The 23,263-nt window shown below is 32.1% G+C and overlaps 6 protein-coding genes across 7 annotated transcripts; 4 read left to right on the top strand and 2 right to left on the bottom strand.

Annotated features, from left to right (window-relative positions):
- Positions 1-206: 206 nt before the first annotated feature.
- Positions 207-1,928, top strand: LOC116777892 (synaptosomal-associated protein 29-like). The gene has a single exon (XM_032671681.2). It carries the CDS (start codon positions 373-375, stop codon positions 1,156-1,158), a length of 786 nt encoding a protein of 261 aa, XP_032527572.1. The 5' UTR covers positions 207-372; the 3' UTR covers positions 1,159-1,928.
- Positions 1,921-3,546, bottom strand: LOC116778141 (myoneurin-like). Its single transcript, XM_032672045.2, has 2 exons — positions 3,167-3,546; positions 1,921-3,085 (listed from the first exon to the last, which is right to left on the bottom strand). The coding sequence occupies exons 1-2, from the start codon at positions 3,335-3,337 to the stop codon at positions 2,000-2,002; spliced, it is 1,257 nt and encodes a 418-aa protein (XP_032527936.1). The 5' UTR covers positions 3,338-3,546; the 3' UTR covers positions 1,921-1,999.
- A 207-nt stretch (positions 3,547-3,753) lies between these two features.
- On the top strand, positions 3,754-9,621 carry LOC116778139 (eukaryotic translation initiation factor 3 subunit C). Of its 2 annotated transcripts, none has more exons than XM_032672044.2 (7): positions 3,754-3,875; positions 4,031-4,143; positions 5,594-6,011; positions 6,101-6,477; positions 6,677-7,960; positions 8,278-8,571; positions 8,815-9,621. In XM_032672044.2, the coding sequence occupies exons 2-7, from the start codon at positions 4,051-4,053 to the stop codon at positions 8,983-8,985; spliced, it is 2,637 nt and encodes an 878-aa protein (XP_032527935.1). In that variant the 5' UTR covers positions 3,754-3,875; positions 4,031-4,050; the 3' UTR covers positions 8,986-9,621. The 2 variants fall into 2 exon arrangements, with proteins under 2 accessions (XP_032527935.1, XP_061382198.1); XM_061526214.1 differs by having other exon boundaries at positions 3,781-3,805.
- Positions 9,622-10,364: 743 nt separating this feature from the next.
- LOC116777185 (ubiquitin-conjugating enzyme E2 L3) lies at positions 10,365-12,227 on the top strand. The gene is made up of 4 exons (XM_032670580.2): positions 10,365-10,570; positions 10,752-10,847; positions 10,942-11,128; positions 11,242-12,227. The coding sequence occupies exons 1-4, from the start codon at positions 10,544-10,546 to the stop codon at positions 11,394-11,396; spliced, it is 465 nt and encodes a 154-aa protein (XP_032526471.1). The 5' UTR covers positions 10,365-10,543; the 3' UTR covers positions 11,397-12,227.
- Positions 12,228-12,359: 132 nt separating this feature from the next.
- LOC116777183 (histone deacetylase 8-like) lies at positions 12,360-14,666 on the bottom strand. The gene is made up of 8 exons (XM_032670578.2): positions 14,459-14,666; positions 14,177-14,366; positions 13,955-14,096; positions 13,769-13,875; positions 13,337-13,526; positions 12,882-13,054; positions 12,605-12,805; positions 12,360-12,537 (listed from the first exon to the last, which is right to left on the bottom strand). Exons 1-8 carry the CDS (start codon positions 14,537-14,539, stop codon positions 12,377-12,379), a joined length of 1,245 nt encoding a protein of 414 aa, XP_032526469.2. The 5' UTR covers positions 14,540-14,666; the 3' UTR covers positions 12,360-12,376.
- A 361-nt stretch (positions 14,667-15,027) lies between these two features.
- Positions 15,028-22,393, top strand: LOC116777184 (histone-lysine N-methyltransferase Set8). Its single transcript, XM_032670579.2, has 6 exons — positions 15,028-15,359; positions 17,637-17,739; positions 17,853-18,258; positions 18,883-19,073; positions 19,525-19,737; positions 19,945-22,393. Exons 1-5 carry the CDS (start codon positions 15,350-15,352, stop codon positions 19,730-19,732), a joined length of 918 nt encoding a protein of 305 aa, XP_032526470.1. The 5' UTR covers positions 15,028-15,349; the 3' UTR covers positions 19,733-19,737; positions 19,945-22,393.
- Positions 22,394-23,263: the final 870 nt, after the last annotated feature.

Raw genomic sequence — 23,263 nt, forward strand, 5'->3', positions numbered from 1 at the left:
CAATATTGATATTCTAAAATTCTATGTCAGAAATATTTGTAATTGGTAATGTATATTGAAAACTGAATAAAAATTATTGAAACGAACTTTTCATCTTTTTACTTACACCTTAAATTCATAACAAAAACAATAATTTAAAAAACAGAAAGAGTGTTTATTCTGTGTATTTTGTCAAAATCACCAATGAATGACATTAAAAAAATTAATTGCGTATTCTAGAATCTGTGAATTATTAACAAAGAGGGCGAAACACTTCCTCAATTCATAGTTATAAATTTCATACTCCTGTATATAATTTCACTTTGATAATTTGTTAGTGCTGTTTTTTATTTTATATTAAAATTTAAAAGTGTGTACGTGTCAATATTAAAGATGTCAGGGCATAGGTACATCAGCAACTCTAATAATCTTTTTGAGGACGACGATGTAGACGATGACACCTTTGTCAACAGCTACAGACCAAGAGTACCACCCCCAGCGCCAAAAGCATCTCCTTATTACTCAGATTTGGAAAGACAAAAAAAGGCCTATTTGGAGAAGCAAAAAGAAATTCACGAAAGAACTGTCGAATCTTCTTTCAGGAGCATAGGCCTATTACGTGATTCTGAAAATATAGGAATTGCTACTGCTGAAGAACTTGCTCGTCAACGTGAAGCTCTCGAAAATACTAGCAGGCGTTTGGACGATATTAATACCAACTTAACTACAAGTCAAAAACACTTGAATGGAATAAAATCAGTTTTTTACGGTTTTAAGAACTATTTATCTGATAAAACTGAAAAAACTCCTCCCAAAAGCACTGCCTCCCCTGGCTCTAGAAGCTGGAAAGCAGGCACTAGCAGTAGAGTAGAAGAAGCAACAAGTAGTGGGAGTGAACCAGATAATTTTAGATCTCATCCAACCACCCGGTTAAGAGGTTTAGATGATCAAATGCCCTCTGAACCGATGTCAGGTACTCAAAACTTGAATAAAATACTTGATGCCAACCTTGATGAAATGGTCACCCATATAACAAGACTTAAAGGTCTGGGAATGGCTCTGGGTGAAGAAATAGAGACCCAAAACAACCTCATTGATGAAATACATAACAAAGCTGATATTGCTGACATTAAAATCGGTCAACAAAATAAACAAATGAATAAGCTTCTAGGCAAATAATGGGTACAACATTGATATCTTATAATTAAAGGAAATCTATATTATCATAAAGAATAAAACCATGCATGTTAATTGTAGATATAATAGTATCTTGATAAACTATCTTGTCATCAACTATATGAAACTGGACTTAACATGTTTAGTAAAATTTGTTGAGCTGTTCAATTTATAAATATAAGCACATTCTGTTATTTTGTTAGTCTAGTAACGATATCATTATGTTATCTCTAAATTTATTATGTGTATTATGATAACTTTTATCAATAAGTACACTAACAATATGTATATTTGATAAATGTTTTAATTAATGCTAACCATAATATATACTTTTCTATCCAATGTTTTTTTATTCGCTGTTTTGTAAGAGCAAGGAAATTAAGATAAAATATAGAGTATTGAGAATGTTCATCTGTGTAATAGGCTATTTGTATATTAGTAGTAACAAGTGTTATAACTGAACATGTATATATGTTATAAAACTTCTAGTGTATTCAATGTTTCATTGCTTTTTACATTCTTCAATTTACAATAAGAAAATTCCCGACAAATACTGTCAACTATATAAAATCCAAAAAGTTGAGACATATCCTTAGTTTCATTTTGTAACAAAAATAAAGGAAACTTCATTTCAGTAATAACTTTGTTTTAGCACATATCTACAAAACTAAGTAGTATAGTTTAAAAGTAGTTCCATGATTGTATTTAACATAAGACTACAAGTGTATTTCAAAGCTTTTATGTATTATAAATAAAACAAACATACACGGTTACATCTTTATTTTAAACTTAAATTTCCTTAAACTTTATGAAAACAAAGCTTGTGATATTCTAACAATTCTATTTAAATGATTGATACTGGTGAGCAAAAATCAACTACATGCTCTGAAATAACATTGCTCTGGGCATTATGGGCCCTAACATGCTTCTGCAATACTCTCTTGTTAGCCAACTTCTTCCCACAAATGCTGCATGGAACCTCTCTGTTGGAATGAGATTCTTTATGGATCTTCAGACCAGATGATGTAGCAAATCCTTTAAAACACACATCACACTTATGAGGTCTCTCACTAGTGTGTGTATGTGCAATATGTACTACTAAAGAATGTTTAGTAGCAAAACTCCTGTCACAATGTTTATACAGGCATACAAATGGCCTCGGTTTCTGTTGACCCAAGTGAGTCAGTCTATGAGCTCTCAAATAAGTAGCCCTTGTGTATGTTTTAGGACAATCAGGACAAGCAAATTCTTTTACGCCCTTATGAATCTTGATATGCATCATCAATGTAGATTTTGCTGTGAATCTCTTGTCACAAGTAACACAAGCAAACAATTTGCGATTACTGGAATGAGCCACCCTAAAATGTTCTTTTAGAGACTGCCTTGATTTGTAAGTTTTGTTGCAGAAACCACATTTAAACTGATTGATGTCAATATGGGACACTAAATGCTGCCTTAAACCACTAGATGTGTGGAATGTTTTACCACATCTTGGGCAGAGATATTTGCGGAAATCAGTATGTTTTGCCATATGATATCTCAGACTGTATATCCTAGTAAATGACTTTGTACATAAAGTACATGAATAGCGCTTTTCTGCCTCTTTACGCTGAAGTCCCTCTGTTGATGTTATTTCAGTCACTGGAGGTAGGGGTGTTAGTTCCTTATTTTCAGGTATTTCAGGTGCAAAATCAATGGCTGGGTGACTATTAAAGAGAGGAACATCATATTCATGGTCCTGATAAACAACATTTATATCAATTGAATTTAAGTCATCACTCTGCAAATTATTTGACGTAGATTGTATGGTAAAAATTTGCGATAGTGTAACATTGGCTTTTAAGCAATTTAACTTGAAGTTATAAGCCAGCAACGCAGTAGAAACACATGAGGCACACATTCCTTGGGGCCAGTTTTCTTCATCATTATTCTACAACAAATAAAACAGAAACATTACTAAACGAAGTCTAGATGTAAGTTATATATATATCATAAATAAATTAATACATACTTCCAGACAATTCAGAAAAACTAAAATGTCTATAAGCTTTATTTTATTCATTTCATGTTCAATCAAATCTTGTATATTCCTATACATAGTTGGATCACAAGCATCAAATTCTAATAAACAGGTTCGACATATGTTTTTTGTTGCAGGTATTATTATGCTTGTGTACTCCATCTTTTCTTCTTTAATTGCGATTCATAGTAATACAATATCATGATCATAAGAGCGTGTAAATCCGATGAACAAATACGCTTGGAAACACTCCGAGCAACGCGATCGGAAATTAAAACAGAAAGTCAGATTTTAGAATCAAAAACCCTTTTTTCTTCCATTGTTCATGACATACAAGCAGGCTACAGTAGTAGCCATAATGTTCTACTAGCTTTGAATCTATACCATAGTAATCCGACAAATTGATTTTCATAACGTTAATAAAAAAAATAAGTGAGATCATGAAATATTATTATACAGTTTTCAGTAATATACTTAGCAAGATGCTTGAAATGAATAATTTTGGTAAATTATATTTATTATAAAAAACCAATAATTTCTTCCGGAACTCTGGCAACGTTTACTGAGAATTGATGATAACTTAACGTCAATGCTAAATCCTGCCTTTTTGACGTACAGCGTGCGTCGTGGGCAAGTATTGTAACTGCTTTAATTTTACAATCAATTCTTTGTTTTTTGTAAAACCGTGTTTCTTTTGAAAGTGAGTATTTCAAAATTAAACATAAGAATGCATAGTTTCAATTGAGGATACATTTAAACAAATACTGCTAGACTAACCTCTACTATAAGTTCTACTACTTAGACATCTTGTAACCTACCATTTCTAAAACAACCAAAAAATAATCATTTTTACAGAGTAATAGAATCTAAATAAAATGAGTCGGTTCTTCGCAACTGGAACTGACTCCGAGTCTGAAAGTTCATCTGAAGAGGAACAGGTAGTAAGAGCGCCGGCGCCCGTTTACACGGTGAGTTTCTTACCTAATTATTCAATTAACATTATTGATGACAAATATCCTGTTATGACACGAAATGTATGCTTTCATACTGATCTTGACGAGATTAGACTGAAATGAAGATTTAAGTAAGCAATTAACTTATTTCGTTTTAGAAGATGGAAACCTAAAAACTAAAATGTTCTACTTTTTTAAATCGTTTTTGATATTTTTGTAAAATTATGGTGTGATTTCTCACTAATGTGTGTTATTTGAAAAATGAAAACTTTTTGTAGGAATTTAAATTAGGGAGTATTTATTTTTCATAAATGACTATAATCATTTACTTTAACTATATGTAAATCATTTAACTAAATTAAATTAAGCCTGAACTGAAAAAGAGCTGACTGATTTTGTTGAAAGAGTATGCTCCTTTCAGTACCGCATTTCAGATGTCAGTGTGTAGTACTTAAATGTTTATTCCGCCTAGTTTGTAATGAAGTAACTTGCAACTGTTGTTTGAAATAGGAATTTACTAATTATGAATTAAAAAAAGTAAAATTCAGACTGTCTTTTTGTCTAAAATATGAACAAATATTACATCCTCATTCTGTTACCATTATACTTTAAGGAAATCCATCAAGTAGATCTTTATTTCTGTATTATACATAGATCTATATTAATATATGTATTAATAGACATCGGCAGTTGTACAAGCAGTGTTGCATATCCTGGATACATACCTATTGAATTTTCAAAGCTATATCCAAAGACTTCACTGTATCTTTAAAAATATTGTGATTAGTTTATTAACACTAAACAATAAAAAAATTTAAGAAATTATTTAATATGCACTAGCAATTGTAATGATATGTGTATTTAGTGAAATGTTTTTCTTTGCAAAATATTTAAATATTATATCAAACAATGTCTATAAAGTAGTATATAGCTTCTTGCTCATATTAATATTCATTTTATATCATTTATTCACATAAATATTAAAAACTTTAGTTTTAACATTATTTTTACTTTAGTTTTATTAAAAACTTTAATAAAACTAGTGTTAGTTCAACACTCTTAAATAAGAATTTATAAAATCAAATGATATTAGTTATATTTACCATTTCTAAAATTTAATAATAATAATAATGAATTTTCATTAGCTGATGTAATGTTTAATTAATAGTGTGAAAGAGAATGCCATATCAGACATAGTCAACCACATAATATAGTTTTATATAAAGTTATATTCGTTAGAACCAACATTTCTACACAGAGCTTTTCATTTTTTATAATCTATCAAAATACCTATATATTTTTTTGGATCTTATTTACTTATAAGCAATAATTATTTCAATTCTTTTTTTAATATTATGCAATAATCTTATCTGTTAACATCACTTGCTTTCGTAAATTAAACTAGACTGGAACACTTAAATTATTTTTTATTATTGAAGTATACAATTTAAATTTTGTCTCACAGTTCAGTGATGATGAAGAAGAAACTAAACGTGTTGTACGTTCTATGAAAGAGAAAAGATATGAAGAATTGGAAGGAATAATTCATTCGATTCGTAACCATCGTAAGATCAAGGACTTCGCGTCAGCTTTAGCTTCATTTGAAGAGCTCCAAAAGGCTTACACTCGAGCAGCACCTGTTGTCGCTAAGGAGGAAAACGGTGTCGCTCCACGTTTCTTTATTAGAGCGTTGACAGAACTAGATGATTGGGTCTCGGGAGCATGGAATGATCGAGACAATAGGAAAACTCTTTCCAAGGGCAACAGTAAAGCACTGACGTCCTTGAGACAGAAACTTCGGAAGTATATAAAGGAGTTTGATGCCGAAATTTCCAAATTCCGTGAAAATCCAGACTTACCAGACGATGACGACGAGCGCAAAGGTTAGTCAGTAATAGTTTGTTATATCAGCAGATATGCTGGTTAATAGAACTTATTCTATGTATCTAATAAATTAATATATTATATCCAGATACGTCTTCATCTGACGAATCCGAAGATGAAGAAAAGGTTAAAGAAAAACCAAGAGTTCGCCGTTCACCGGAGCCCCAGCGTGGGCCGCCGCCTCAAGATGATGACTCATCCGACACTTTCGACTGGGGTTCTAGTTCGTCTGATTCGAGCTCAAGTTCCGACGATGAGACAAGGGCTGCAACAATACGAGAGAAATTCTTAAAGAAGACCACGGAAAGGGATGACGATGAGGAGAGAGACAGGCGCCGTGCTAGGCGTGAGAGACGAGAAAGGGTTGGGAAAATTAGCAAGAAGGATCAAGCTGATGACGGTGGAGAATGGGAGACAGTAAGGAAGGGCGCCGCGACATCAGATAAACCAAAAATGTTCGCTAAGGTAATAATTCTATAATATAATTACAAGTATTTACTGACAAATGTTGCTTTAATAGATTACTTGCGCCACGAACTCGGTAACACAGATAATACTCGCAGAAGTTGGTAAAATAATTACTGTTGATCACACTACCCGATTTATTTTCTCAATGTATTTTAGATCCAAATACAAAATGTTAATAAAACTTTTATTTACACAGGACAGTGACATTGATGCAGCGTTAGTAGTGAAGAAACTTGGCGAAATCAGTGCAGCTCGTGGTCGGAAAAGAACAGACCGAAGGGCACAACTGGAACTACTTCATGAACTCCGAACTGTGGCACAACAGCACAACCTCGGTGATGCTCTCCAGCTCAAACTGCGCGCTGCAACTGTTGCGTCACTTTTCGATTACAACCCCAAGGTCTCTGATGCCATGAAACCCGAATACTGGTCGCGCCTTGTAGAGAATGTGGATCAAATGGTCACTCTCCTTCTAGCCCATGAGGATATGATGCTAAGTGAAACAATCACCGAGGAGAATGAACAGCTAGTTACTCCACCATTTAAAGTCAGGGGCTGTCTGCTGACCGCATTGGAGAGACTTGACGACGAGTTCATAAAGCTGCTTAAAGAATGCGACCCTCATTCCAACGACTACGTAGAGAGATTGAAAGATGAAGTAAGGGTGTCCGCTCTTATCGATCGAGTCTGCCAGGTCGTAGAACGAGATGGAAGCCCTCAGGAAATCTGTCGCGCATATTTACGTAAAATTGATCATCTTTACTATAAATTTGATCCTCGTGCTATCAAGAAAGATCTGTCACCAGGTGAAGAAACAACTATTAAAAAGATGGAACGTCTATGCAAGTATATTTATGCTAACGATGATTCCGACCGTCTGAGAACTCGAGCGATACTATCGCATATATACCATCACGCCTTGCACGACAACTGGTTCCAGGCGAGGGATCTTCTTCTCATGTCCCATCTTCAAGAGAACGTTCAACACTCCGATCCCAGCACTCAGATATTGTACAACCGTACAATGGCTAATCTTGGGTTATGTGCTTTCCGTCGGGGCAATGTCAAGGAAGCCCATGGTTGTTTGGCCGAACTCATGATGACGGGCAAACCGAAAGAGTTACTCGCTCAGGGCTTGCTGCCACAGCGTCAACATGAGCGTTCTAAGGAACAGGAGAAAATAGAGAAGCAGCGCCAAATGCCGTTCCATATGCACATTAACTTGGAACTTTTGGAGTGCGTCTACTTGGTATCGGCCATGCTGATTGAAATTCCATACATGGCTGCTCATGAATTTGATGCCCGTCGTCGTATGATAAGTAAGACATTCTATCAGAACTTGCGTGCGAGTGAAAGGCAGGCTTTGGTTGGTCCGCCGGAGTCAATGCGTGAACACGCTGTGGCAGCCGCGAGGGCAATGAGGAGGGGAGACTGGCGCGCCTGCCTTAACTTTATCGTTAACGAAAAAATGAACGCAAAGGTAACTTTCATATTTCATAAATCGATTCACTAAATTTTGTTGTTAAAAATGCGTATTAAAAAGAGGTCTAAATAATTATCTTTTTCTGTACGACGGTGATGTCAATAAACACTAATCAAATTTCACAGTCTCTTTTATAATCTAATATCAACTGCATATCGCATATCTTTCTAATAAGTTCTAGATACATACGATTGTGATTACAACACGAGCGAGGAGATAGAACAATACTATTTTAATTTATCGTACTTGATTTAAAAATTGACATCCATGACATATACCGTTAATTATTATTATTATAATTTACCTTTTCATAGGTCTGGGATTTGATGGTCGGCGCTGAAAACGTACGTGCTATGCTCGGTAGACTGATAAGGGAGGAGTCACTGAGAACATATTTGTTTACGTATGCTCATGTGTACGCATCGCTGTCATTGCATTCGCTGGCTGACATGTTCGAATTGCCGAGACAACGCGTTCACTCTCTCGTATCTAAGATGATCATTAACGAGGAACTGTTGGCTTCCCTGGACGATCCGAGCGAATGCGCCATACTCCACCGCTCTGAACCAACCAGAATGCAAGCGCTGGCGCTGCAACTCGCAGATAAGGTTAAATATATTAAATGTTATATCTTTATTCACGCATATATAACAAAAAATCTATACCTACAGTTTATATTTTCGATCATTATCATGTGATTTTCTCAATCATCACTACCGCTCGTATTTGGATGCTATTTTCGTTAGTTTAAATCATCTTCTACAATGTTATAAATTAATGATTATCGCTTATTGTTGTTAAAGAATATACCGATAACGAATCTTATATACAAACCTTTCCAATTCCACCAGGTGGGTAACCTAGTAGACTCTAACGAGCGGATCTTCGAGAAGCAGGGCTCGTTCTTCCAGCGCGGTGGCGCGCCGCGGGGGGAAGGCAGACAGCGGGACAGACCACGCGAGGGCTGGGGCCGCAGGCAGCGCAACAGGCGTCGAGACGACGAGCGCGCTCACGAAGACTAAACCCGGGGACGCCTTACATAAGCAACAGCTGTTGGCGCATACGCAGGAAGAGAACACTCAACCTGAACAACCAGGATACTCGCATAATTAAGAAGAAGAAAAAACACCATATCAGCACTATGGAGCACATTTTTACATGTTGCAATAATAAGTCTCAAGAACTGAGGAAGACGAAATATCAGGACAACAACCTTAAGCAATCTTCTGCAGATAAAATATCTTTGGATGTTTTTAATCTTTTTAATACTCCTTTATTGTGCCAGTTATTTTGGTATAACATCATGTGTCCAATTGTCCGCGATTGTAAGGAAATCCAAAAGTACTACTTTTTTTTAACATATATTTTCATTACTGAATCTTAGCGCTCTTCTATACTATTAGTTTTTAAATATGTTGTTTGGTTGTTTTAAATGTGGCCGTCATCCGTGCAAAGACGTGCACAGTATATTCTGCCAGTGTCATGTTGAAATATATGTTTTCTTTGATGATCCACATCAAACAACATCAACATCTATGTCAACATTAGACTTGTAGTATAGAAGAGCGCTAAAAAACAATAGTTATGACCATTACTTCATATTTCACTATTATTCTTCAGTTTATATGTATGCTCGCAATAAACATATTTATCATTAACATTCTTTTATTTATTTATCTAAACGGTCGACCTAAGAACTAATACATTATATAATATAAAAAATTACTGTAACAAAATATTTTTTATAAATAACCTATGTTTAAAAACGTGTAGGCTTCTGAGGTTTTTCTGTTTTGTATTTGAAAGTTAAGATATTTGGATTGCTTTGTAAATTTGTACTTAAATTTTAAGGAACAAAATATTTTTCTTTGAGAAATTGTGTAAGTTTTAATGTATTTTTGTCCAAATGTAGCGCAGTTTAAAACATAAGTAGTAATTACAATCTCCATCTATTCCTGTATATCAGCTACAATATTGTAGTGTGTATAAAAGTGCGTAATACTCAATTTTGGAATGTTTGAAATGAAATAAACAATTTTAATCTCGCTTTTCCGAACTGGCTATTATCATAGATAACGAGTATTTAATTAATAATAAAGTACACGTCTACACTCAGCATGGAGGGTTCGGTAACCACTTCTTGTGGCTAAATTAATATAATAATAAGAGGTAAATTTTATAGGAACCCTGAACCATACAACTTTCACCACTTGACCACTAGTTCCCTATAAGAAAATAAACTTTTGATTTGGTATGTATTAATTTTTTCCTTGATCTTATATAATTTTTTTTTTATATAATCTACGATATTTTTGTACAAATTATTATATTTTGAAAAAAAAAAGACCCAGTCATCACTTTAAAAAAGCTATATTTTATTACGGTTAACGGAACGGAGTGTAATGGCGGACATCGAATTTGCAGCGGGGAGGTGAATATATCACTGACATATTACTGAGTCATAATTTCGGTGTTACGAACTACTATGTTTTTTATGTGGATCTCTTTATAACGTAGCGCTTTAAATCATACAATAATTATTTATCCGTAATAGACACATCGTAATCTTATTTTTTTACAATGGCTGCAACACGGAGACTTCAAAAGGTATGAGGCCGATTGAATTATTTCTGTACAATTACAAATAAGAAACCTTTTAAAATGGAATGTTTGTTAAAATGAGATGTGTTTTATAAAATTATAACATTTCATACTATTTTATAATTCTTATTAATTTGCTTGAGAATATGGGGTACAAGGAAAAATCTACTTAAGAATATTCTTTCAGGAACTAAACGATATCAGACAATCAGGACTGAAATCTTTTAGAGATATCCAAGTTGATGAGTCGAATATTCTAACATGGCAAGGGTTAATTGTTCCTGTGAGTATATAACAGGAAAATAATTTCTATTAATGATAAATTATAATGTATGTCATGAGGAATACTGTCTAAAATATATTTCATCTATTTCTAGGACAATCCCCCGTACAACAAAGGTGCCTTTCGTATTGAAATAAACTTTCCAGCTGAATATCCATTTAAACCCCCTAAAATAAGTTTCAAAACAAGAATTTATCATCCTAATATAGATGAAAAAGGCCAAGTTTGCCTTCCCATCATTAGTGCAGAAAATTGGAAACCAGCTACAAAGACTGATCAAGGTAATAGATAAGACATTAATAATTTCACAGTATGGATAATGACCATGGTAAAAATGTACAAGCATATTTTTTTATGAACCTTGTTAAATAAATATATTTTATATAAATTTCAGTGATTCAAGCTCTAGTAGCTCTTGTAAATGATCCCGAACCTGAACATCCATTGCGGGCTGAACTAGCCGAAGAATTCCTTAAAGATAGGAAAAAGTTTTCAAAAAATGCTGAAGAATTTACTAAGAAACATAGTGAAAAGCGGCCTACTGATTAGCAATAATATGTATTATGAATTTACAGCACACTTTGCCAATTCATACTAGATTACTTGTATTCATACTTGTGGATTCCAACTTTTTGAATTTCCCCTTTAAATTAAATAGTAGATTTTTAATGATACAATTATTTAAATATGCTAATCTTATCATTCAAGTAAGTACCACATTATCCTATTACTTTTTTTTCTGTTCATTTTGTGGTTTTAAACTGAGGGATAAATACAAGTTTTCTAGAATGTCGTTCAATTTTTAAAAAAATGCTGCTGTATATTCAGAATGACTGTAACCAGATAATTTTTTTCAGACTTCCACAATGCTTGCAAAATTTGAGCACTAAGTATATGAACAAAAAAAATTTAGTAATTAGTATAAAATAGTATATGCTACTTTTTTATAATTGGTCAAACTTTAACTAATAAGTTTTGTTTTAAATCATATGCATAGTTAAGTCTCCGCTTTTTAATATTTATTTACATTCTAAAGTCAACATTCTCCATATTAAATACCATTTTGTTTCTGTAGAACAACAATTATTATTTTGATTTCTTGGCACTGAATTTTAAATCAATATTTGCTTTTATTTACAAATTTTGAAATTGTGATAAAGTTTCAAAGGCTGTCTAGCTTTGAAGGGGGCCTATTTTAATGTGGTACATTAAAAAATTACTCCACACAGTGCCTTTCCACAATTAATTGTAAGGTTTTGGTACCTCTCAATATGTCCACAATTTTAATAGGCTCCTAATGCAATCTGTAAATAAATGCTGACTTTTGTTTCAAATAAAATAAATACCTTATGCTTCTCTATTAAACTTTTTTTTATTTTATTATTATTTATTTATTTCAACTATCCTCTAACGAAATTGAATGTAATATAATAAGAGCTTGATAATGTGTTTGTTAAAAAAACTACCTCAGTTGCTATAAGGAATAGGACTTAGGCCAAAAATGAAAGGCAATTAATTGTATTTGATTTTTATTCATTAAATTCATAAACGTCAGATGTATCTAAAGTCTTGTTTTCTGGATCATCATTTTTACTGTCATTCCATTTAGAATTATTGCCCCAATCCAGTTTCCTTTTTCTGGGTAACACAGCATTTAATCTATATTCTCCTAGGTATTTGTTTAAGTTTTCTGTAAAATTGTTGGTTTTATTTTAATGATTAATCTTTATGGCAGCATAAAAACTTGTTTGAAATACCTTTTATAATAGCTGTAATATGCTCTATATACTGTGTTGTATTTAAATCTTTGGCTAAAAGTGGCTCCACTTTCAAAGTGTAACCAGGTCCGTATTCAGGCCAATATGTATGTTCTGGAATGTTCTCATCCAATGTAACATCTGCTGCATGTGCTGTTATAGCTGTCCAAAGTTTAGCAGCATTTGCATGATTATACCCTCCTTAAAACAATACTTATATCAAAATCTATGATTTATCTATCAATGTATTATCTTATATAAAATTTATTTAATATACCTCCTCCTAAAAGTAATGTAGGTTTTTTTGTCTGCAATATTTTATATACACATGTACAGTAACCTTTTATTGTAAGTCCTGCACCCCCATGTGGGTCCAGAGACAAAGCATCAGCTCCACACTGTACTACTATTACATCAGGTTTAAAATGAGAATAGACCTCAGCAATAATACTAAAATATAGACACTTTAGTTTAGTACACAGAATAAAAATAAAAAGAATATATATATATATATATATATATATATATATATTCTTTTTATTTTTATAAACATCCTATATATATATATATAGGATGTTTATAAAAATAAAAAGAAAAGTTATTAATGTATTTCAGATAATTCTCTTAAGCTTAAGAATTAAAGGATTTATTCAGAATTTTATTTAATGATATGTCATAAAATTAAATTGTATGCAATTTATATCACTAAGAAGTGCCTGACTATTTACTTACTTATTAAAAGCATGTACAAATGTTTTATCACAGTATGATGCATGTAATGGAAAGTTGCAAGAGTAACCTTGAGCTTTGGATGAGATATCTGTGACAGCACCAGTTCCAGGATAGAAACCTGGTTCATATTTATGGAATGAGAGAGTAAATACAGATTCATTTGAATCATAGGCATCTTGCACTCCATTGCCTGAAGGGAAAATATATATAGGACATTTTATTAGTTACAATTTACATAAATATTGTAATTTTTTATGTTAATAATTTTAATTGAAATTTTTTGATTTCAAGCAGGCCGAATTGTATGAAATTTAAGTTTTGACTTGTATTAGTCACATATTAAATATGTTTATTTGCAATATATTTTTGTATAAAATTTAATTTAAGATACTTAAGCTGTGATGCAAAAAAATTATGAAAACGAATACCAACCATGATGCACATCGAGATCTATGTATAAAACTTTTGAAAATTTTTTCCTCAGTTTTTCAATAGCAATCACAATATCATTTACATAACAGAAACCTTCAGCCTTTGATCTAGAAGCAGTTAATGAGTTTTACATGAAACATCTTTTGGTTCTAAAAATTTGAAGTCAGAAACAAGTATTTTTTTTACTTATGAGCATGATGCCAACCACCACACCAATTTATAGAGACATCAGCAATGCCACGAAGAAGACATTCTGCTGCAGTAATGGAAGCTCCAGCAATATTCGATATTATATCATACATATCTGATACTGGTGTGCAATCGTAGCCTGAAGATGCGATAAATTGTATAAGTATGCGAGTTAATTAATTTGTTAAAAGCATTACATAAAACATTTGCATGATATACCAAAACCATATTCTTCGTCTTTTTTTGTTGGCATATAATCCTCGTCAACATCGGTAAAACTTTTTACATGTTCTATATAAGTTTCAGTATGAAATAGTTTAAGGTCTTGGTAAGAAGCAGGTTTGGAACGAACTACTTTTATTTGATCCAATAAATTGTAAGTGACAATAAGGCTATGCACCATTGAAGCCTGCAAATAATTGTTTTCTGGTAATTCATACCTATTTTACATTTTATAGGACCATAATCTACTTATTTATAGAAATTAACGAAGATACTTACCCGACCCAGTACAGCGGGTAACCTATCACAACATTCAATTAATTTGTCGTCCCATATATAACTTATTTTACTTTTGTCCATTATTTTTGATGTTAAAAGTGTTGATCTTTATCATTAGACATAATAAAATTAAATATGTCGATAAACAAAACTTTATACTTTATGTTTCTTAAATTGGCGGCAAAAGTTTTGATATATCATCACGATAATGTAATCGGTTTTTTAAATTATAGTAGAACATTTTCATATTAAATTTATAAAGCTTGATAATTATTTTTTTTTATTATTCTTCATATTAATTAAAGAATGGTACATTTCTTGCTTTTAAAAAACCTAGGGAGCAAATAACTATCATCAAATCAAATCATAGTAATATACATATAGTATATGTTTAACAACATACACGGAATAAAATGATTAAAGTTATTAAAAATGATCATAGTATGATGTTATTAATCATTACATTAATTTTTAAGAAAAAAATCTTAGTTTTTTTTTGTGATATATATGACATATTTAGAGAATCTGTGCCGAAAAACAAATTAACCCATAGACATTTTAGAGCGTCCATTTTCTAAAAAGATTTGTTAAGTTTGACATGTTAGAAAGCAATGTTTTACCGAATTATATTTATATTGTTGAGTGAAAAATAAATCGATTGCCACCAAAATAGATGAAGTTGTCCTGGAACGTTAAAATTAACATGTGTATATAGCAGACCGCGTCATATAATTTGGTCATTATAAATTCATCTAATATGACAAGGTCTATTACAAAACATTCGTAATTGAATTTTATGTGATCTGTCTAGTTTTGTTTGTGTAGGACTGCGAGTTCCCATTCGATGGTGTTCTTCGTTCTTATAACAGTGATTATCAAGTTCAAGAAGAAATGGTTCGAGGTTAGCAAATTTATTTATAAAATTAACGTACAAAGGCATGATTTGTCTAAATTTGCTTTGTTCACAAATGTGATTCGTGTAGATATATTTACAAAAAAAAAAATCAATTTGGCGTCATGATTCCTGCCTTGTATTAAGTGTCGAAAGAATAATTACCCTCAAATTTAAAAAAAATAAAATACGAGAACGTAGGTTTCTTTAAAAATAAAATATACCAGATTCTTCTTATTGTCATAAGCTCATTTGTTTTATAATATATATTTAATTAATACTGATATTTTATAACTATATGTAACCTCAGACGTTTTTTCAATAAAAACACCCTCAATTATAGATTTGAAACATGTGGTTAGATTCATAGTAGTAAATTAATATGTCATATTAAGATGATTATTAAAGTTTTCATTCAATTATTAGAATTCAATATATATTGATTACCAAAAAGATATACATGTACTGTAATAAGTTTATATTATGTGATCACATTTTCCTTTACAATAGTATTTTTAACACTTTTCAGTTGTATGTATATTTAAATATAGCCATGAAGACAAACAATGAAGCGGACAGGGTATTTTTTGTAAGCTCACTATCCTGCTAAGTCAATGACCACTGGACCTAAGCCTATTGTTTAACCAACCATGTTATCAATTTGCATTTCTATGCATTACACGCAAACACTACTCGAGCTTTCTTAAAACACGAACTTATAATAAATATATCAAAATATTTTGCTCTTCATTATATTTATCACCATAATATTTTGTATCATCTTAATTATTATTATTACGTTTAAGTTCTAAACTTTTCTTCTAATATATACTATGAATTAGTTTAGTTTGTTAGTGTAATGAACTTTTAATTGTGTGGGTTTTTATATATTTTTTCTATTTTTAAATGGTTTTTCCTGTTAAAGATTTTTTCTGGTTATAACACATGTCTTTTGACCATACTGAATGATAAAATGTGTAATATATTAAATGAAACTAGTATTATTCGGATTTACTATGCGGATTTTATTATTCAAAAACTACATAATCCCGACGTTTCGGTTACTTTGCAGCAACCGTGATCACGGGCAGACGAGGTGTGAATGTCTGTCAGTTGGTCCTTGTTATTTATCATCTACCGCCATCGATTTCTTAATTTTCTGGCGTACCGCTCTGGATGCCGGCAGAATGCGCTCACGGTGTCTTGAGGTCCTGCGGTGTGGTTTCGGACATGGGATTTTATATTTTTAAGAACGGGGTCCCAGGTGTTTGATAGATTCCAGCCATCTTCTCTATTGAAATTGGGATGTTTTTTAATTTCAATAGCCTCGCCAATTAATCTCGGTATATACTTGTCTTCCCGAGCGAGGATTTGAGGTTTATCAAAACGAATGTAGTGGCCTGGTTTGTCCATTGTGTGTTCACACACTGCTGACTTCGACGCGCGCCTGTTTTTGATGTCTGAGATGTGTTCCTTAACCCTTGTACCGATGCTCCTTTTCGTCTGTCCAATGTATGACAAGCCACAGTCACAGTCGAGTTTGTATACACCCGCTTGTTGTAAAGGAATGTTACTCTTGATTGGTCTCAAGAATTGGCTCACTTTCTTATGTGGTTTGTAAATAGTTTTAATGGAAACCTTCTTCAAGATGTTGCCTATTCTGTCAGTAACTCCCTTCACATATGGTAGTATCGCAGGTTGTCGTTCAACTGTGGGTGGCTTCAGGTGGTTCTTGCGATGCTGGCGAGGCACGGGCAGGTTGTTGATGGTGAGAGCATGTTTTACATGCTGCAGCTCGGCCTCTAGGTGGTCAGCATCACAAAGGTGTTGGGCTCTCTGTAACAAAGATTTGCCAACGGTAGCTAACTGTATAGGGTGGTGGTGTGAGTTACCACCAGAGCGGTGCGCCAGAAAATTAAGAAATCGATGGCGGTAGATGATAAATAACAAGGACCAACTGACAGACATTCACACCTCGTCTGCCCGTGATCACGGTTGCTGCAAAGTAACCGAAACGTCGGGATTATGTAGTTTTTAAATAATAAAATCCGCGTAGTAAATCCGAATAATACTAGTTTCATTTAAATGAATACTCGCGAAAATCTTAGATCTCATTGTGTAATATATTATTTTACTTACTAAAATTGTTTATATATGTATTTTGATATTATTTTCAATACTAATTAGTTTCATGTACAGAATAATGTTTTTTTATATGTGACTTATAATTCTTCCTACATTTAAAATTATAAAAATATGTGTATATATGTATCTGTGTATTTACAGTCAATTCGGTTACATCAACTCAAGAGGGTATAAAAACACCACACCGCATTGAGTTGTGTGAAGAAAAACAAGTTAAGCCAACGAGAAATTATAGAAAACGCAGGTAAACTCAACTAGATATTGTGACATTGCTACACAACATTATCACTAAGGATTTAGTGTGTAAGTAATTACCTTTATGAAAACAAATTTTTGATGATAAAATATTTTTTACAGAATCATTTCATCAGCTTCTATAAAGACTGAAAATGAGTTGGACGAACCTCCGCTGAAGAAAACTGAAGTGAATTCAAAACCACTGAAAGCTTCTAACGGCTGCATCATGACGAATGATACGACATCCAGATCCAGGGCGTCTCGAGCAGCCGCCCGCTCTACTGACAGCCACAAACTGACAGAATACTTTAAGGAGGAACTGAAGAACACTAAAGTTGAACCTCAACCATCACCTGTAGAGAAAATAACCAAGGATGAGGTCAAAGTCAAAGGGAATACGAATCACAAGCTGACAGAATACTTCCCAGTTAGAAGGAGCGTAAGGAAGACCTCGAAATGTGTGATGGCGGAAAAAATGAGAGACTTCGAGCGAGCTGTAAGAGAACAAAGAGAGGATGGTTTACAGGTAAATTTAACGTTAGACGTAAAAAATATAGACGAAAAGTTATGTATATATACAGTTTCTATAAATATGTTTTAACATTAATAAGGGTATGCTGCTATTCCGCATTTTCATAATTAGATTACACACTGGGACTCAAGAGCAAGTCTTAACACTTAAGGTTTCTGATGTAGGTCAATAAAAGGCTGTGTTGGTATATCAGTAGATTATTAAAAATGCGAGTTAGTCTGAACACGAAAATATACACAAATAGAGACAAAATGAAATCTCTCGTCATAAATAAGATGAAATAACTGAGCCACTGAAAATATAAAGACTTGACAGCATCATTTTCTAATATAAGTGTAAAAGTACATGACTAATGTTATTTTTTTTAAGCAAAAGATTCTAAGTTTTTTAAGAGATAGTTATATGTAGATTTAACCAACAAAAAAGAGATGCATATAATTTTTTTACTCAATAATCCACATTGGAAGCTTGTAGAGAGTGAGTGGGTTTAAAACCATATCAAATTAGGAAATTAGGGCTTCGGACCATCAGTGCAAAGTATTATAAATATTTCTTTAATATTACTGCCATAACTTAAATTATAATTAGTTAGTTATAGAATCAATTATAATTCAACAGGTGGCGTACTTCAAGGACAAGGGTCGTGGCGTGGTGGCAACTAAGGCGTTCCAGAGGGGTGAGTTCGTGGTAGAATACGCGGGAGAGCTCGTGGGGGTCGCGGAAGCCAGGGAGAGGGAAAGACTGTACGCACAGGACCCCACCAAGGGATGCTATATGTACTACTTCAGATTACAAGACCAACAGTACTGGTAAGGATAAAACACTGTACATTAATGCTACAATAGTTTCAAAGTGACTTATATTGTGGAATGAACGATAATTTTAAAACATTTCTTAATAAGTACAAGTCATATATGATTAATCTACACCCACATTGTTTCTGTTGAGAAACATCAATGACTAAGCGCCGACAAAATCGTCATCACTATGCCTATCCTTATATTACATAGTCAAAATATACGAAGAGCATTAAGAGTTTATCATTCTAAAATCTTTATGCATTATGGAATGGAATGTTTCGTATGAAGTGTGAAGGTGAAAACTTGTCCTAAGGATAGAAGAGTGACTTAAGAGTACAAAATTATTTTGCGTCATAAATTCTAACATCGGACCCGCATCTACTAGAATATATTTTTGGTTTTGGATTCTTTTAATAAAATAAGTATGTAGTAAATTTGTAACAAATATCAAAATTTTTAGTATCGACGCTACATCCGAGTCAGGTCGCCTGGGTCGTTTGGTAAACCACTCTAGAACTGGTAATCTGGTGACCAAAGCCTTGTGGGTGGACGGTCCACGTCTCGTACTGGTAGCAGGTACTGACGTTCAGCCCGGGGACGAACTGACGTATGACTACGGAGACCGCTCCAGGGAATCTCTGAGACATCACCCTTGGCTGGCGCTATGAACTGGGTAAGAAGTATACTCGTACCATAAGTTTGCTAATCAAACTACAAACGCGGCGTTTCCAGTTTTACAACCATCGTCAATTCCGTCATGTGCGAGTATTTACTAATAATGATTCTAGTGAGCTTTAACTCCGATTACATCTCATTGAATGAAATATAACTATGTTTACATAAAGTAAATATGAAAAATAATTAATTTATTCATTTTCAGCACTGTCACCAGAAATCTCCGTTGGACTTACTAACAATTATTTATTAATTTTAGCATAGTCTTTTTTTTTTAAATAGTATTATTTAAAATTTAATGCTGCTGTGCTAGGTATTGAGACAAGTGGCCTAACTCTTGTTACGATAGTATGAAAGTTTCATATAGATATTATTGCCTTGTATCACTTGCTGTATTGACAAAGCGTCACTGCTGATACTTCAATGTTAAACTTAAAATTGCTGTTGTTATATTGTATACAGCAATTTATCTACAACTAGTAGGCCCCCATTTTAAACTTATTATGTAACATTTTGTGTTGTGTAATCTCGTGTTAGACTGGATATATTTTAAGTATCACATTTTTTTTGTAATTTAATTTTTATTCTTATATAAAACTAAATTGTTCATGCTTGGTTAAATGAGATACTGATTGGTGAGGTACAAATGTAATATCATTCAACAAACATAATTAAATTATCCTTAATAAAACAAATATGTAGTTGAATTAAAATTACAAAATGAATTATGTGAATCTATTTATCCATAATTTACTTAATTTTACTTACATTTTATGTTATTTCTAATAACTTGATTTGTGGTATTATAATATATCTTTTTGTATGTTTTAGAATTGTGACTTAAATGTGGTCTAGACACAAACTAGTATAGTTTATGTATTTTTTGCTTAGAATTATGTAATGTGAGAGATGTGGTTATAAGCTTGCTCTGAAACATTATACATGAAATGTCACACATGTGTCATAAAATAAAACATCCCCTTAGACAAGAAGACATCAGTTTTTATAACAAATTTTACCAACTATTGCCAAAGTAGGATCACAGAGCTGGTTTGTATACTTAAAGTACCAAATATAAAGGATTGTTCTTTTATTTTTTGTTCATATTTATCTAAACAAAACAGTTGTGGGGTTCTAAAGTTAATGTGTACCATTATGTTTCCATTAACGCACAGTTACTTAATATTTCGCAGCACATTCAACTTACAACAGTAACACTTACACTGGCTTTTCTTAACATAGTATAAAACAATAACGTCCATAGTAATATAATATATTGTTGGAAGTGCTATTAAATTTCCTAGAATTTTGACATAAATCTCAATGGATAAAATCTGTTGATGACATTGCGTTTTATTATAAGCATATGTGTGATAGAGACATGTGGAAACACGAGGCTTTCCCAGGCTATGAATATGTTAGAATATCAATATGATAATGTTTTTATTGAAAATACTAAAAAATGTGTGTTCTCATCATACCAGGCAATCATACTTTATAGACTGGGAAAGTTTTCAACTAGGACAATTCTTACAAAAATTTGTTTATGTATTGAGATATGTAGGAGATGCTGTTGCTGCCTAATAAGCACTAAATGTATGTATTCTAAGTGTTGTTATTATATTAATATGTTTGAAGTTGATTATAAAACTGATGTTACAACACAGGACAAGTAAGTGATTTTAAAAAAACTGATTGGGTTCATTTAATATAATGTTCCGTATATTTAAAGACCTTAATGACTGATAGAATGTATAGTTAGACATCATGTACCAAATATGTACTTGACTTAACAATGTATTCTAAATTAATATAAATGCTGCTGGATTATAATAATGTTTGTAAATTGATGCATGCACAAAGAATATAAAAAAAAAATACATTAAATTATATTCATAATCAAAATCCAGTTTGGCTGTAGCTGTTGAATATTGCTTTTTGTAGTTCCTATTCCAAATTTAAAAATTTAAACGCTATTTTTCCTCATCTTGAAATTGTTGTGTGACATGATGATTTTTTTTGTGTGTTAGTTCTAGGGTATGAACTATGAAATTGTTAAATTCATAAATAATGTATCACATTAAATTTTTAAGATAATATAAATAAATAGGATAATATATTTTGGAAATCATTGTTTTGCATTTTTTTTTTTATCATCACTTTTGTAGTTTACGAGTGTTGTTTTCATTGTAGCTTCCAGACCGGATAATATATAGGAATTAGGGACTTATAATATTGTATACCTTAATAATCTTAGTATCTTAATTTTTAATATTTAAAATTTTTATGAATTAAAATGATTTTCAAAAATCTTGCTGCTTTGTCGCTGTTATAATTTCAGTTCAATTTCTGTTTAAAGATCTTTTCTACTCTGTCGATATTTTCAACTGTCTACTTGGTAATTTATTATCTGCTAAATAATAATTATAATATAACTTTTTTTCTTAACCAAGATATAATATTTTTATAGTAAAACAAATAAGTAGTTGCCACCTAAATCAATGTCAATGAGAATAGTGTTATGTTAAAAGTTTTTGATATTTTCATAAGGGACAGTTTTATAGTGTTATTTTCTGAAGGGCTGTTTTTAAAGCACTGCCCCTTGAATATAATATACAGTAGTGTATTGAATAAATAAAACATTACATACTAACTCTTGTGTCATTTCATTGTGTATTTTTTTATTTTTGTTATAGAAAATGGTATGCTCAATGCCTGTATGAAGATTGCACATTCATGAAAATGTACTAAAATTTATCTGAGTAACCACATTCCACTTTTATTGCATTAATGATATCACCAAAGGCATTATAATGTGTTTGTTTATTACCTAGTTATTTAAAAAATAATTATGGTAGTTAAATATTCTGTTAATAGCCAATATTTTGGAATCACTACGATGTACAGTCGAAATACTAACAATGATAAGACGAGATATTTGTTAACACGAATCAATTTTGTGGGTAAAGTGTGAAGCAGTTGATATAGTTTTTCTTCCATAAGACAATATACTACATATATATATTTTCTAATACATTTATGTAGATTGCATTACCATCGAAGGTCCACTACTAAATAAAAGAATGTTACAAATTTTTAGTACCCTTTAAATAAGGCGGTCAAATCGAAAAACTCTTATTTAAGATAGTCGTCATCGTAACTTTATTTGATCCACTTTGACTTTTAACTTAAATTTAAATGAGCGTCTGTTTTTAGAAATAGGTAGGTATATGTTATATTATGAACAGTTACATAAGCTGCTGATGGTCTAGCGTAAATTGGCTTGGTGGCAAAAATGTAGGTCAAGTTTCACGCTTCAGTGACGTCAATTAACATCTATACAATAAACCAAGAAGTATGAGGTTTTACTGCAAAAAATGCATCTAATCGGGCTTAAACAATAATAGAACGAAGAAAAATGTCAGAATCAGTGTCATTTGGAATTGTTGCTATTTAGTATATTTACATATTATACTTATCTACTTAAAATTATTATAATTCGTCCAACAAATTAAAACTTTGAC

Source organism: Danaus plexippus, chromosome Z (assembly GCF_018135715.1).
Source record: "Danaus plexippus chromosome Z, MEX_DaPlex, whole genome shotgun sequence".
NCBI lineage: Eukaryota > Metazoa > Arthropoda > Insecta > Lepidoptera > Nymphalidae > Danaus > Danaus plexippus.